The sequence below is a fragment of the Solea solea genome, chromosome 2 (assembly GCF_958295425.1).
Source record: "Solea solea chromosome 2, fSolSol10.1, whole genome shotgun sequence".
Classification (NCBI taxonomy): Eukaryota; Metazoa; Chordata; class Actinopteri; order Pleuronectiformes; family Soleidae; genus Solea; species Solea solea.
The window spans coordinates 36527386-36542481 of NC_081135.1; the positions used below are offsets into that span (position 1 = coordinate 36527386).

Below are 15096 nucleotides of genomic sequence, written 5' to 3' on the forward strand. Positions count from 1 at the left end.
TGTGATTTTGAGGGCACATTTTTTTAGTCAGCTAATATCGAATGGCAGTTCATGTCAAATCATCGTCCGTTATTTGTCCAGCAGACTTTATTGTTGACAATAATCTCCTGAATCTGAATTGGCAGAATAACGCGGCAGCTGTGCTGACATCGGTGCAGGAGGATGTTAATCCTCAGAATATCATTTTTTGTTCCCTCTGCCAAAGCACAATAATTTATTGTGTCATCGGAAAAAAAATAAAAAAGGCCACTTCTTCCTCATGCCTAAAATGTGTTTTTAGTTTGTTTTGTTTGCCTCACTTACCTCCGTCTATTCATGCAAAATTATTTATCCGCTCAGGAAATCTGATATCCATCGCTGAGATGTTTACCCGGCACAATGAAGGTGAATAGAATTTAATTTCCGTTGATCGCAGCGGCGATAAGTATCCTTTTTTTTTTTTAACACAAAAAAAAGAACCATCATTGGGCCATTTATTCTGGACAGATGTACTCAATGAGACGCAGTTATGCATGTTTGTGTTGAATGTGACTGTGGGAGAATGAACAGCAGTGCAGCACAATGGGAGAAATAAAAACACATTTATTTACCTTTCAGTACCTGGTTTATTTCTTTGGCTTTTTAATGTTAAATGGAATTGACAAAAAATATTATATATTCAGCCCTGACACAAATAGTTAGTGTTATTAAGTGATTTTTTTTTACTATAATTTTATAAATTCCATGTGCAATTTGTATAATACGTGTATTTCATTAATTATTCAGCATAAAACATATGATGATTATCAATGCAAAAGCTGTTAAAACCTGGAAAAGTCATCGCAGACAATGTATCGCCATATGTCAAAATCTAAGAGCAAGTAGAGAGTGAGAAAGTAACAGATTATTTCATAATGGAAAATAATGATCACGATACGATACACAAAACATGGTCCACGATACCAATAATATCGCGATGCAGCGATTCTGTGACAATCAATAAATATATTGCGAGACAATCACATCGCGATATCTGTCTAAATGAGGAAAACAAAACGTTAACGTGAAAAGTTTAAAGTGTAGTATTTCTCTATTTATTCACAACATTGATGACAAAAGTCAAAGGTCATAAAGTCTATGTATTGAACGTGGATGGAGCTTCTCTTAACGTAGCTTCCTCCACCATTATCCTGCTGTAAACTCCACCGGTAACTTCCACCCAAGTTTCCCCCTCGTTCGTTTGAGCAGTGCCACCGTGAGGAGACATGAAGTAGTGACGCCCAGCGAGTGACACTGACAGGTTTACTGCTTTCCTTTAGTATCGTATTACTCGAGGAAGGACAACGATATATCACCAAATGGATATTTTGACCCACCCCGAGTTTCAGCAATCAATTATATGATATAGAATTTTGTCAATGGACAAACCTACTATCCCAACAGGCCCGCGCAGTTATCTTTATAAGGACATCCTATAAGGATAATTAGGTTCTGCCTCATTAGGACCAGGTTTTGGCCTCCCTGAGGACTACTCTGGTCCTGACAAGGTCAGTGTTTATGCCAGAAAATGTCCTCACGTACAAGTACACACACCTGGGCTCTCCATCATCCCTCTGTCCTCCCAGAGCCGACACTTGAACAAAACCTAGATAATGGAGACTGAATAAGATCATCACGTTCCTCTGCCTCGTGTGAATTCACACCAGAGAGCTCTGAAAACCTCGTCGTCTAATGAAGCTGGCGCAGGGACCAAGAGCAGGAGCGTGTCTGAGAGAGGTGTGTGTGAGACTGTGATCGATGGCGAGAGGAAGCTGGGACAGTTTGAGAGGGTTCACTGCGGTTAGAGAGAAGGTGTGTGGTGCAAATTCAATCACGGGGAAAAGAAAGGGTCACACACACACACGTAAGACTTTTCCACTACACAGTCACGGCACGGCTCGACGCTACACGGTTTGGTATGGTTTTCCATCGCTATAGTACCTCCTCAACGTGGGCGGAGTCATCATAGCATGGCTGCATGAAACTGCCGTGATGTGGTTTTTAGATGCGACAAAAACACACAAACTAGTGACTTGTAAAGCAGTTTGGGTGTAACTGAATCATTAGAATTAGTCACTGAACTGATAATACGACTGATTCGACTCATGATCGCTGGCTTTCAGCAGATTTTTAGCTAAATGTTGTAAAAACGCATGTTTTCAGGGATTTTTTAACTGATCTACAGTTCGGCATACGTTCGCTTTGATCCTTGTGTTGGACGTCGCACTCGTGACTCTTCCAGTGACAACACTCTCCGACCAATCAGTGGACGGCAGTCTGTTCACGTCACATTTTAGTATTGGCTCACAAAAAACGCTAATGGAAAAGCAAAAAAAACCATACAAATACGAGTCGAGCCGTGCTGGAACTGTGTAGTGAAAAAGAGCCATTTGTGTGCACATGAGGCAACAATTCTCTAAATTGAATGAAAACCTCATCTCGTCTCGGACGAGCAGGACCTGGCAATGCAAACTTTCACCCACCGCCAATTCAGCAAACATCTGGCGCGTTATGAAAAGGCTGTACGACACTCAGATTTGAGGGAAATTGTGCAAGCTGACAGCAGTATGTGTGTGTGTTTAAACACAATTAAACAATACCAGGCTGAGATATAAAGACAGACAGGTGTGCAGGTAAATGGAAACATTCAGCGCCAAACATCTGTTGGGGGAAAATAAAAATGGAGATTCAGCGCAGGTGGAAACTGCTCAAAGAAAATTTGGCTGCAGAAGGTCGAAGGAGTGAACTCTGCATCAACTTTTCTTCATGGAGCGAACAATGGAAAAAAAGAAAAAAAGAAAAACAAGTAGGACAGTGATGAATGAGAGCAAACAGATGGTTAGTGAGGAGGAGGAGGAGACTGTTCAGGTGTGATTTCAAGGTTGCAACCAAAAAATAAAGTGTGCTGAACACACAAAATAAACAGACTTTGAGAAAGTAAACTGTCAGTTTACATTCTGTTTTGGTTTAAAGTTTCAGCTGAAACTAAATTCAAAAATCTATCATTTCATGGTCTTAAATTTAATTTATTAAAACCATTTTGTCCATAGACAGGAAGTGGTAGGAACCTGTCACGCTCAACAATTCAGCCTCTAAATAATAAATCCAGTGAATAAAAAGGATTATGACATAAATATTGTAATAACATTATCATTTATCTAAATTAACCAATTCAATCAACGTAGGGTTTCAAACTGATGTCATACAGCGATTTCTAGAGATGGCTGTTAGACTTTATATTAAACATTTAGATTATTATAACAGGATTTGAAATATTTAACAGCAGCCCAAAAAAGACTGAGGGGAAAAGAAATTTAAATTTAGCTTTAAATTAACTGTATAATGCAGACGGCGCAGTCGTTTAATGGTGCACCAATTGGAAGAACTATTCTACTACTATAATACTCATGTAATGTGCTGTTTTACATTTGTACTTAAACCAATTGTGTTTCTGCAAGATGTTTAAAGGTCCATTGTGTAACACATAAGTATGTTTCTATAAGTTGTTGCTTACAGATTGATACAGAATATCAATGGACACAATTTAAATTGTAAAAAAAACATAGAAAAAGTTTGAAACAAATGTCATTAGTATAAACAAAATCCCCCAATTTTCAGTCAAATACTAAAGAAGAATGCTATTACTATATTTGCACTGTCAGTTTTCCCAAGAACTAAGTTTGGACTCATTTATGTTTACGATTAACTTATTGTTAGTGCTTTTTTTTTTTTATCACGATGACTGATAATATCCTATATTGTCCCACCACTAAAAAAAAGAGAGAAAGTATATCAGGGCCTTAAGAGCCATGTCATGAGGACTTAAAATGTGTCCTTGGACTGGGATTATCTCTGCTGTCACTTTAACACTGACGCTGTCCACTGGCAAAGGAGAGAAGGATTTGTAGAATAATTAGGGATACACCTCCTGGCATTTCAGATTACATTAAGCCAATATCACGTTTGATTTAATTTCCAGCGGCAGTGGCGATTGCTCAGTGTGGTGTATTGTGAACACAGGAAGCGTCACATTCAGGGGATATAAGAGGGAGAAAAAAAAAAAAACCTTGACATCAGAGGAATATTCTCTCTTCCTCTTGACAGGCGTCTCTGCCTCCCGTTGCTGCTGCGACTGCCTGAAGCGAACCTGTGGGTGATGAAAGTGACAGAAGGGTGGGGTCATGTGCCGCAGCAGACGGGATCGGCTCCCCGAACAGTCGGGGCCAATCTGTCAAGATCCGGCAGACGGCCGGGGCGTCTCGCTATCAGCCGGGTCTGCACGGCCGCGGCGTTTTTTTCTTCTTCTTTCATTCCTGTCTGTAATGTTAATAACGCCGCTGCTCCTGCATGAAGCCCAGGCACTCTCCCTTTGAATGGAGTCATAGATAAGCAGGAAAAGGCAGCGGGGCTCAGGAGTCGGTGCGGCAGACACAGCGGCTGATATGAAATGAGGAAGGATTTAAAGGGCAGGGACAAGGAATTTTTTAACACTTGAGAAAAATGTTTTAATAATGTATGAGCGGGAAACTCGGCCAAATGCGGCGAGCGAGCGAGGAACAGAGAAGGAATCCAGATGATCAGATGAGATCTCGGAACACCTTGCTGCATTGTTTTACATATTGATGAGGGCATTTTCTTCGAATCTGCCGCGACTCCTTAACACTTAAAGATGTGTCGCTGATTATATGGGTTTCAGTATGCTGATTTAGAATTAATCATTTCCTACAGAGGACGTAACGTTAACCTTTTGAACTCTGAAATTACGCGACCATATTTAATGAGAATATAATATATATATATCTCTGCAACTACAAGGCGTACATGAATAATACAAGTATCTGTATGAAGAAAAAACACTGGGACACAAGTACTTCACTTCCACAGTGAATATCTGCGACACATTTTTTTTTTTTGCAGAGCAAATTTAGCTGAAAAAATGGTCAAGCAGAATCTCCAGATGGCGCAATCTGTGCCGAACATGGGGAAATGGTTTCTAAATGCCAGACTCATTTACTTTCACTCATACTGTATGTTAATGAGAACTAGGAAAATGTTTAATAATGGACTTCATTACCCGACTGAATCAGGGTTATATATTCCTTATGAGATTGTTTTGCTCGGTTGTGAAAGAGATTGTGATCTCTCTAACCTGGTGCGTCATCAAAAATATTCATGTGTAGTAGTTCCATGAATGCACTTTTTATTATTTACTATGACCTCGACTGTAGAGTCGTTAGTGATAATTCAATCTCCAGCCTTGAAAGCGCCCCAGACATTTTAAAGTAGACAACAAGTTGTTGTCCAGCAGAGGGTGCTCTGAGCACAGCTTGAAGAAGAGAACAGTAACGCTACTCTGTGTTTTGTTTGACACAAACTAAATATACCGTCCTCCTAAGCGAACAATCACGTCACCAAAAGCGCGTGAGAAGCGGTATCTCTTTTGTAGAATTTCAGTTTTAACACAAGAGGACACAAAAAATGGTCATAAAAAGATTTTATGAGTCGATATCAGATCTTTCAACCCCAGCCCATCCGACTGATAGAAACACCTTTATTCCAACAGAGCTTGCACAGGTGACCAAAGGGTATTTAAGGTATTTTAAATAAGAGATACTTGCCTTTTGGCATCAAGAAAACTTTAGCAAAGTTCAAAACGGTGTGGATGTAACTGTCCAGCTCCAGGGGGTGGGGGGTGTATACGTGACCCTAACTTTTATTATAGAATTTTTAAAAAACACATTAATGTCAGGAGATATAAACCCCAAAAAGCTGCAGTTGCTGACCTCAGCGGTCGTATGATGAATAGTAGCAGTAACACTGCAAATACAACAATGAGTAGAAGCAGCAGTTACTTGATGAATTGCAACTTTCTTAAGGGGGGGGGGGGGGGCGGCGGGGGGCAGTAAGTAATGTCCTATTTCTTCTGTGCGCAACACAACCCTAGTGTCTTTATTTATGAGTGTGTGTGGTTGTTAGAGGACGGTGAGAAGAGCAGCAGCACTGCAGTGCTGTCCGGTTGTTGTTGTTGTTGTTGTTTTTCTTCCCTTCACCCACTTACCTATTTACAACCTGTTCTCGCCCACAATATTCCTCCTCAGACTTGTATTTTTTTCCCTCTGCTTGTCACCGCAAAGTCACAGCGCTCCTACTTCACCAGCTGTGGTGATGCTGAGAGAAACAGGTTTAGGGGAATTTGGGAGGAGAAAAAAAAAAGGGGTGGTGATATTCTACTCGGCTGTAACCTCATGAATCATCGCAACACGGGAGGAGGAAACAAATGTTGTGAGTAAGAGGAGGGAGCAGGGAGAGACAGAGTGAGTTTGTGAAATGGTAAAAACACATGCTGTAGATGTTGCTTCAGAAAAATCCATAAATCAAAAAAAAATGAAGAAAACACATTCATACTCTGCGCCCATTCAATAGCAGCTTAAAGCGAGTAAAAGCAAAGGGATAACAGTGGGTGCTCGCCACAGAAATCATGTTTATGTGTTTAACTCAGACACTGCGTGGTCCAAATGGAGCTCTTGAAGTAGGTTTTTCCTCCCTGGTGCTGACGTTGTTTCTTCGACAGAGTGCAACTATCAATGGTGGACATCATTATCACCCACCATCGAGAGCTAACGTGACCCAGACCTGAACCTTGAGTCGGCCGTTAGTTGTGGGAATCACCCTGGTAACTCACGATAACGTATTATGTCCCTCAATAACAATCTGTGTAATCAGTGTATTGCAATAACAATTCACAATAGAACAAATGCCCATAAAAAAGTGAAGGTGTGGGAGTTTAGATGAGTTACATTCTTACATTCTCTCTGCAATAAGAACCGCTGCAAGTTGTCGCAAAGAAAATGATGCTGGTGAGTTTCAAGCAGGACTTTACTCGTCTTTTCTTTGGAGCTCCTCCTACATATTTTAATGACACCACCGTAGACATCCGTCCATCCATTGTCGACCTCTTTGTCCTCACTGTTGTAATAACTTTTTAGCGGAACCGGCCGAACACAAGCCGTGGAGCCGTGTCTGAGCCGTGCTCGCCATTCAAACTCGCCAACAACGGTTTTCTCTGCTTCTTTTTGCCCGGCTCTGCCGTGATGAACGTCTAGAATAACGCCGTCGCTGCTACAGTGTATATGTACGTAGTGCCTCCTGATAGTTGATTGATTCTGAGAACTCTGGGTCTTGCTTGGCTGGTTTTCCACTAACAGACAGTGGCGGAGCTAGACTTTTATCTTTGGTGTGGCCAAGACTGTTTCAGGGGGTTAGGGTCATTAGGCAACCCCCGTAAAACTTCCTTTAGAGGAAGATCTCACTGTCCACCAATGCTTTTTCATTCTTCTTCTTCTCCTAGTAAGATGGATTACAACTTTTTGTGGTACCATAGCGCCAACTACTGTACAGGAGGATTCAAAATGCAACTGGCTCCTTTTCGACAACACGTGCAGTGCCGTGAAATGTCAATCAACTGGGGTGGCCAATCAGATATCAGGGGGGGTCCAGTGCCACCCCTGCCTCTCCTCTAGCTCCGCCACTGCTAACAGACCAGTTGTGGGACCGAAGACGGCCCTCGATCTCCCCGCAACGCCACATTTGACCATCAAAGCGACTCCAAAGTTGCTCAATTACGATAAAAATCCTGCATACGTCTGCTTTAAATGAAGGAATTAAGATGTATTGCATCAGCACATTATCGATAATTGCGCCTCTGTTCACGGTTGAACCTCTGAGTCTCTCCGTGGAGGTTTTGTGTACATTTTACAGCTCTTACTAAGCATTTTTTCTACTTCCCCTCTGCTTCCACTGCTCTGTTTGTGATGAATATGCAGACTTTTTACTTATTAAAACTCATCCGAATAATAATTCCTATTGTTCAGTGCAACAATTGCATTGGTTCTTCCTCCATACAGGTGGCTCGTTGTGTTTTTATCCTCTCATAATTCTAGTTTTTATTCAGCAAACTTGTACAGTGCATGATAAAAACAAATGAACCTAATTTTTCTCCTCCATTTTACTTTAACAGGTAATTCCCAACTCGGAGCGTCCATCGTGGATGCCTTGGACACGCTCTACATCATGGGTCTGCATGAGGAGTTCAAGGAAGGCCAGGAGTGGATCGAGCAGAACCTGGACTTCGGCTTGGTGTGTACTTAATCTCGTTTTATACACATTTAAGGAGGAGCCGTGCAAACTATTCAATTTCACTTGTAATTAAACTGTCACTGCCAGACTTTTCCTTCGAATTTACCGACTTTACAGACAGGTAAACATGACAAACGCCTCCAAAACAGAGACAATAGACCAACAATGAGAATAAGAAGTGTCTGACTCAGCCTCCAACAAAGGACTAAAACAAAAATCTCATTTGACGATGACCAAAAAAAAACCAAATCAAGTCTTCGGTTTCTACTTTGATCGAGAGCCAAGTCTTTAAATCTGCCGTTTACTGTGACACTCTTGGAGGATTAATGAGCCCAGTGTTCCATTTAATTTCAGACCATGATGTAACAGAAACAATGATTTAATGCTTCTTTGATTTAATCTGTGGGCAACACCTTCCGTGTTGCTCCTTCTACACGACCTCCAGCTCCATTGGACCTCACATTACATAACACACGGTGTTTGAACGTAAGCTGAACCCTCCTGGATGTCACTTAGGCTCTCATTCAGACGTTACAATTACCTGAAACAAAATCATTTTGTTTGCACGATATTATTTGCCAATATCGGCTTGACTGACACGCCAATATCCACCAATATGACGAAAACAGACTGAATAAGCTGCTTCCTCCGTGACTTCTAGGTTTATTTTGCTCATTGAAGAAACTAAACATCTTCATCTGCTGCAACCTGAGAATGAATAATGTTAAAAATGACCTCTGCTGTTGGGTGAACGGGAAGACGTATTGGTTATCGGATCAAGCACTCCTGACATATCGACGAAAAGTCCAATATCGTGCATCCTTAGTTGTGATAATTGGGGAAAAATGTGCTTTAAACTCTTAAAAATGGCTCTAAAACAATCTTTTTTTAAATCACAGATTTCTTGCAATGGTGACCATTTTAAAGTGGAAAGCATTTATTTATCCTATAGATAGATCACTTGGACTGTATGTTGTTGAACTGGGAAAGTAACATGGTTTTATTTTATTTTTTATTTAATCTTTTATTTATTATTTAGCCTTAAGAGTGCCATAGCCAAGACAGGCAGCTTTAGGTTTTAGACAAGACAAGATTACAACTATTCAAACACACGGAATACAATTTAAAAATAATAAATTGTACAATAAAATACATAAAATCACACAATCAGGAAATTCTGTATGAAATCTACATGAAGTGCAACCTGTAGCCAGATGTTTGTGCCTCAAAGTCATTTAAAAACTCTTTCTCTAAGTGTTTAATGAAACCAGGTCCTTAAGTTTCAGTCAAAGGAAGCCAATTTTAATTTAAATGCTTTTTTCCCTCCAGTTCATTAAAGAACCTTTGGTTCCAACAATTTAAGACCCAAGTAAATAATTCCAATTATCTCGATAATAGAAATTCACCAACGACATCGGCTCCTTGTGAGTGCTTTCATATGGAAATGACCCACGTACATTTAACTGTAAACTGCGTGTATTTGTGTTCATCGTTTTAACACACAAACAGTTTAATTTATTTCTGTGTGTGTGTGCGTGTGTCCTTGTGTCTGACCATCACTGACTATATTCATGTTTTATTCATGTGTTTATTGCTTGATGTTGTCAACAGAGATTGTTTTTTAATAGACTGGGATCAGCTGGGAAATAACACTCACAACGTTAGTGTAATAATAATAATAATAATAATAATATTGAGAGCCTAATTTCAGTGTTAAGTTTTCATAAGCGTCTTTTTCTGTCCGCGTCTAACCTCCTCTCGTCCATCACATCTGCGGCTCTGCTCGTTTATTTCCATCCTCCCTTTTTCCCCCTTCACCCCGCCAATCATGTCCATCTGCCCTCGTCCTACCGCTGTTATTTATTTATTTATTTAACAACTCCTTCTGCATGCCCCCCCATTTTCATCCTTTTTTATTATCTGTTTCCCTCTTCACTTCTTCCCTCTGTTTTTTTTCTTTATAAAACCCTTCTGTAGTTGGTGGAATTGACCACGTTATTCCCCTCACTCTTTTCCTTTTTCATTACGTTTAACAAGCAAAAAAAAGTTTTTTATCCGTCCGTTCGTCATCTGCAGAGTCTGTCACTGTCTTCTTCTTCTTACCCAGCGTAACGGCTCATTTTACTTTCATCCCTTTTTCTATTTTCCCCTTGATAAATCTGCTCCCTCAGTCCTCTCGTCTTCCATTCCTTCACTTCCTGTCCTCCATCGCTCCCATGAGCCACCTTTCTTTTTTCTTCAGTGAGCCACAGTCATTCACAGTGATTAACACTTTTATACTCATTTATATGTTGTATATCGCATATTCCATCTTTTGGCAGCCAACTGCCCAATACCTGATTTTGAAAAATGCCAAAAGTTCCAGAGTTATTGTGATGGTTAAATGTCTTGTTGCGCAGTCTCCATTGCCCCCTACTGTCTATTAGCAGAAAACCAGCCTTGCAAGGTCACGGCTGCCGACCCAGATTCTTCAGGATCAGGGAAGTCTCACGAGAAAAGCGGGTTGCTTTATGGCACACGCCCTCACCCAGGGACCGGCTATAGATCAAGGTCGTGATAGCGTTGTTTTAGGCAGAGTTGGTGAAAAAGAAGCAGAGAGAAATGACTGTCGGAGGAAGCGAGGAAGAGGAAACCACAACAGCGGACCAGCTTTTTCCCATTGGCAAGAACTGAAAAACACATTAGCATGCCAGGAGAGGGGGGAGAGGGTCAGCAGTGAGGATAAAGCGGTGGTAGATAAACAGTCTAGACTTGCAAAGATCCCCTCTACAAAAAGGGGGAGGAGTCTGGGACAACGAGTGTCGCGCTGATTAGAGTCATGTTAAGAGTGGACTAAAATAGCTAGTGGCAAAATTTGAATGCAGTAGCTGGTGATGCACCAGAGAGAGGAAGTAGGTATGTGGATATTTATCACAACATGTATAATTTTAATGCTTCACACTCTTGACATCCATATATTCCTCTCCCCTCTGCATTATAATCCCGTTGACACATATGTCCAGATATGAATTCTCCTGGCTCTTGTCTCTTTTTTTCCCTTTTCTTTACCCTCTGCCTGCACCAATTTATGGCGTCCGAGCTTGTTAGTCCCTCCACTGAGGCAATAACAGGGCAGCTAGCAGGTAGGCAGAAGGGGAATCCAACGGTCTGACACTTGGAGGGATAATTAACCCCGGGATTACTGTGGTTTAGCAGTGGAAAAGAGGTACGAGATGGTGTTGGAAAAAGAAGAAAAGAGGGGCTTTGACTGATTGGAAGAGGAGGAGAGAGTTGGAGAGAATAAGGATGAAGAGCAGACAGGCTTTGGAAGAAGGAATGGAGGAAGAATGTCTTGACATGTAAACCATTGATTTTGTCTGTTAAATGTTGGCTAATTACTGTTTTTTTTACCCTACATCGGTCAATATTTTCACAAAATGTAACCTGAACCGGATAGGTATTGAGTTTTTTTGGATTTAGCTTGCTTAGCTTGCTTGAAACCTTGCCACAGCAGGTACTAAAAAAAAAGTACCTGGTACCAGGTGCTATGCTAGTGGAAACGCAACTTAACCATACCGTGCCGAGGCGAGTTTGTATAAACAACCATGTCCTTGCACTGGACATGACATAGCCAACATCAAGAGAAGCTCAATGCAGGTCAAGTAGGCCGACCTGATCCTACATATGATTCTTTAAAATCAAAATCTTTACATATTTAAGACCAAATCCTGATTTGAAAATCAGAACTGATGATTGGATGTCTGTGTCTGCACAGTCTTTGCAATCTGAATGTAGCCAAAGAGCGTTAGGACAAGGTGGACAATTAGATGTGAAGATAACAAAGAGTGAAACAGGTGCTTTGGAAAACTGCGCCGGGTCACAGTAGTTTTTATAATGTATTGCAGAGAGGACACGTTCGCCCCGACAGTGTCAATATCTGGATTCATTAACTATAATTGTTATAAGTCTAAGTGTTTGGCAATAGAAAATGTGTATTTTAGCAGCGAGTGACGGCGCAGATGCCTGCAGAAGACGGCTCCGTAATAAAAAACCTGTTCAGGAAAACAGACGGCGTGGGATCTGCGTCTTATTGAAAAGGTGGAGAATTATGTAACCAATGCAATTACAATGATGGTAATATGAGACAATGAGAAAACTGTGCTTGTGCGGTATTAGCAAGAAGAGGCAGGAGTGAGAGGAGAACAGAGAGATGGGATTAGGGGGTGGAAATAAGACTTGGAGCTCCTGGTAATGAGAGGAGGAGGAGGAGGTGTGTCGCTGTGTTTTCATTAATGCTTTGTTGCTCTTCTTCCTGCACACATTAGGCAAATAATCGAGGCATCCGCTTCTCTTTAGTGTAACATTCATTATAGTTTGAGCTAATTTAAGCGCACTCTTAGCAAAATGGCCGTGGCATCACTCTGGGTTTTCACTCTTGGATTTTTTTTTTGTAAATTAGGTAATTCCCCCAGCTCGTGGGGAGCAATAATGTATTCCAGGCCTGCAGAGGACTGACAGTGTAATCGGCAGCACAAGTGTTATATTAAGCTTGGCCCTCGTGAAAATCAAACATTTGCTCAACCCGTAGGTTGCAGCCGTATCAGGCCTCAGGGGCTGCAATAAAACCATAGTCTGGATTTCCATTTAGGAGATTAAAAGACATCACTCTTCGTTAAGTGTAATCACTCTGCGTGCACGTGTGTGAGGGCAAGTTCCTCAAACATTGAAGCTTTTACTATCCCTTTAAGACAATTTGACCTTCGTAATGTGGAAGTTCTCCCAACTTTCGAGGTAAGTAAAGTTGGGGGAGTTATTGTTTTAAATCATAAAAATGTAAAACTTTTCTTAAACTATCTGTCAACTGTAATCATCTTATTTGTCTTTCTCTCTGTGCGCTTGTGTCAGGACTGTCACTTTTGAACTGAAAGATCTGTTTGAGAACTTGTTCCATGTTCCATTTCGAAATGCACAGCCTAGAAGTATACACGACCATCTGAAGTAATTATAGCACGATCCAGCAGAGGGCACTCTGAGCAAAATCAGACCTAACTTACTTCCAGTTTGAAAAACTTCTTCTTGGCCCATCAGAAAAATAAGACGGTGATGTTTCTGCCACTACGCAATCCTTACCAGAAACTTGATTTGTTTTACGCATATGTTAAGTAGGCTACTTCCTGTTGAAATAGGCTACATCCTGTCAAAAATAACAATAATAATAATAATGATAATGGGTGTTTTGGGGGGATTTCACTTAATTTTTTTTAATTTTGTTTTAGCATTTATTATTACAAAATAGGTTTAAGGTAAGAGCTGCACATGCGTAAAACAAATCAAACCAAAAAAAAAGTTTCCAGGTTTCCAATCAGGTAACGACAGTTATGTTGTTTAGCTTTTGAAAATGGAGGACAATAGACCAGACAATCAAGTCCATCCAGGAAGCGGCCTGGTGAAGTATTACAGGTTCTACACACGTGTGGAGGTGTAGTGGCTATCACTGTTGCCTTACAGCAAAAACGCCTGGGTTCTGGGCAAAAAATGCTGTAAGGGCTGCCCACTACTCCTCCTGCCCCAGCTTGTAATTATATGCAGAGGTCACTGACTAATGTGTGTGCAAAGATAATTTATTTGAATCTGTGGACTCACTTGTTAGCTTAGCTTTTAGCTCCAATGGCATGAGGTGATGGGAGGCATCGCAAAAATGTGATCAAACTCACATGACTATTAGTTAGAGTTACAGTAAATAGCCATGTTTTGTGTACAGACAGGGTAAATATCCTATTTTTATATATATAAGGATAAAATCTGTCAGCTGAGATTGGCACAGCACCCCCCGTGACCTTCCTGTGGAGGATGAAGCGGTAGAAAATGGATGGACGGATCACATTTTCCTTAATATTCCTTTAGATAAGGTTTTTGGACTCTGGTCCAGGGACCTTGCAACCGTACAAAAACATGTCCTCTGTCAAATAACCCCCGGGTTTAAATCATAATTTCATGGCGTGCACGTTTTTATTGTGTGTGTGTTGCAGCTTTTAATTCAGCCACCCACCTGCCACCACCGGCAGCTTGCTCCAGCACTAATGAATGATTGAACAGTCGCCATGTCAGGTTGAGCCAAGCAGTGAGTCATTGTTTGAGTCTCCGGTGTCCTGATGGCGCCCCCGCACTGCAGCAGCGTGCCCTCCGATGATGAATGTGCCGGCATGAGGTCTGCATCCACCTCCGGGCTCAAAGATCCACCAAATTAATGGACTCTGTTAACTGATGCATTAATAACCCTGGTTAGATTTGATCAGAGATGATGTGGCGGCGATGGGGGGATAAATTAATGCCACCTGTCTAAGAGTTCTCTCCAGTCTGGTTTGATTAATCGGATTTAATTACACAGGAGTGAGAGCCCCCCCCCCTTTTTTTTACGATTTTATTTTAATTGCACTTAAATGGCCCGTGCAAAACTGTCATTTGTATCAGACAGGAAAACAGTGTCATTTTTACTCTTTAGAAGAGCTCTTATCGTTCCATGATAAATATAAGAAAAATTACTCTGCTCTTCTCTTTGGTTGCTTTTCAAAATGATTCATTTCCATCCTTTGTGTTCACTGAGGTTTTTGCTCATTGGAGTTTGTGCTCCCTAAACTACAGTTATATATATGGCCGACTAGACGGATGCTGGAGAACAGAGCTGGATGACAAAGCATTGGGACAGTGTGTGATCTTGTCAAGTACAAGAAGAGAATAACAGCGTAGAAGAGAAGCATTCTGCACCTCATTCCTCTTACAGTCGGTAATCGACTCTTCACAACTGCACACATGGGATCTCAGAGGCCATTTTAAGCTGGAATGGAACATTATCACACATTCTGACAATGTGCAAAAAAAAACCATTTTAACTACAGGCCAATTGTGGCTGCCACTAAGCTCTCACGCTCACTGCTGACATGAAAGTTAATGGCAGATAAGGGG

At 41.1% G+C, this 15096-nt stretch overlaps 1 protein-coding gene across 3 annotated transcripts in view; it reads left to right on the top strand.

Moving 5' to 3' along the window:
• Positions 1 to 15096, top strand: part of man1a2 (mannosidase, alpha, class 1A, member 2) — a 133607-nt gene that overhangs the window by 69459 nt on the left and 49052 nt on the right. For all 3 annotated transcript variants that reach the window (XM_058623369.1, XM_058623370.1, XM_058623372.1), the window contains exon 5: positions 8036 to 8154. In XM_058623369.1, coding sequence (XP_058479352.1) covers positions 8036 to 8154 — 119 coding nt within the window. The remainder of the gene's footprint in view (positions 1 to 8035; positions 8155 to 15096) is intronic.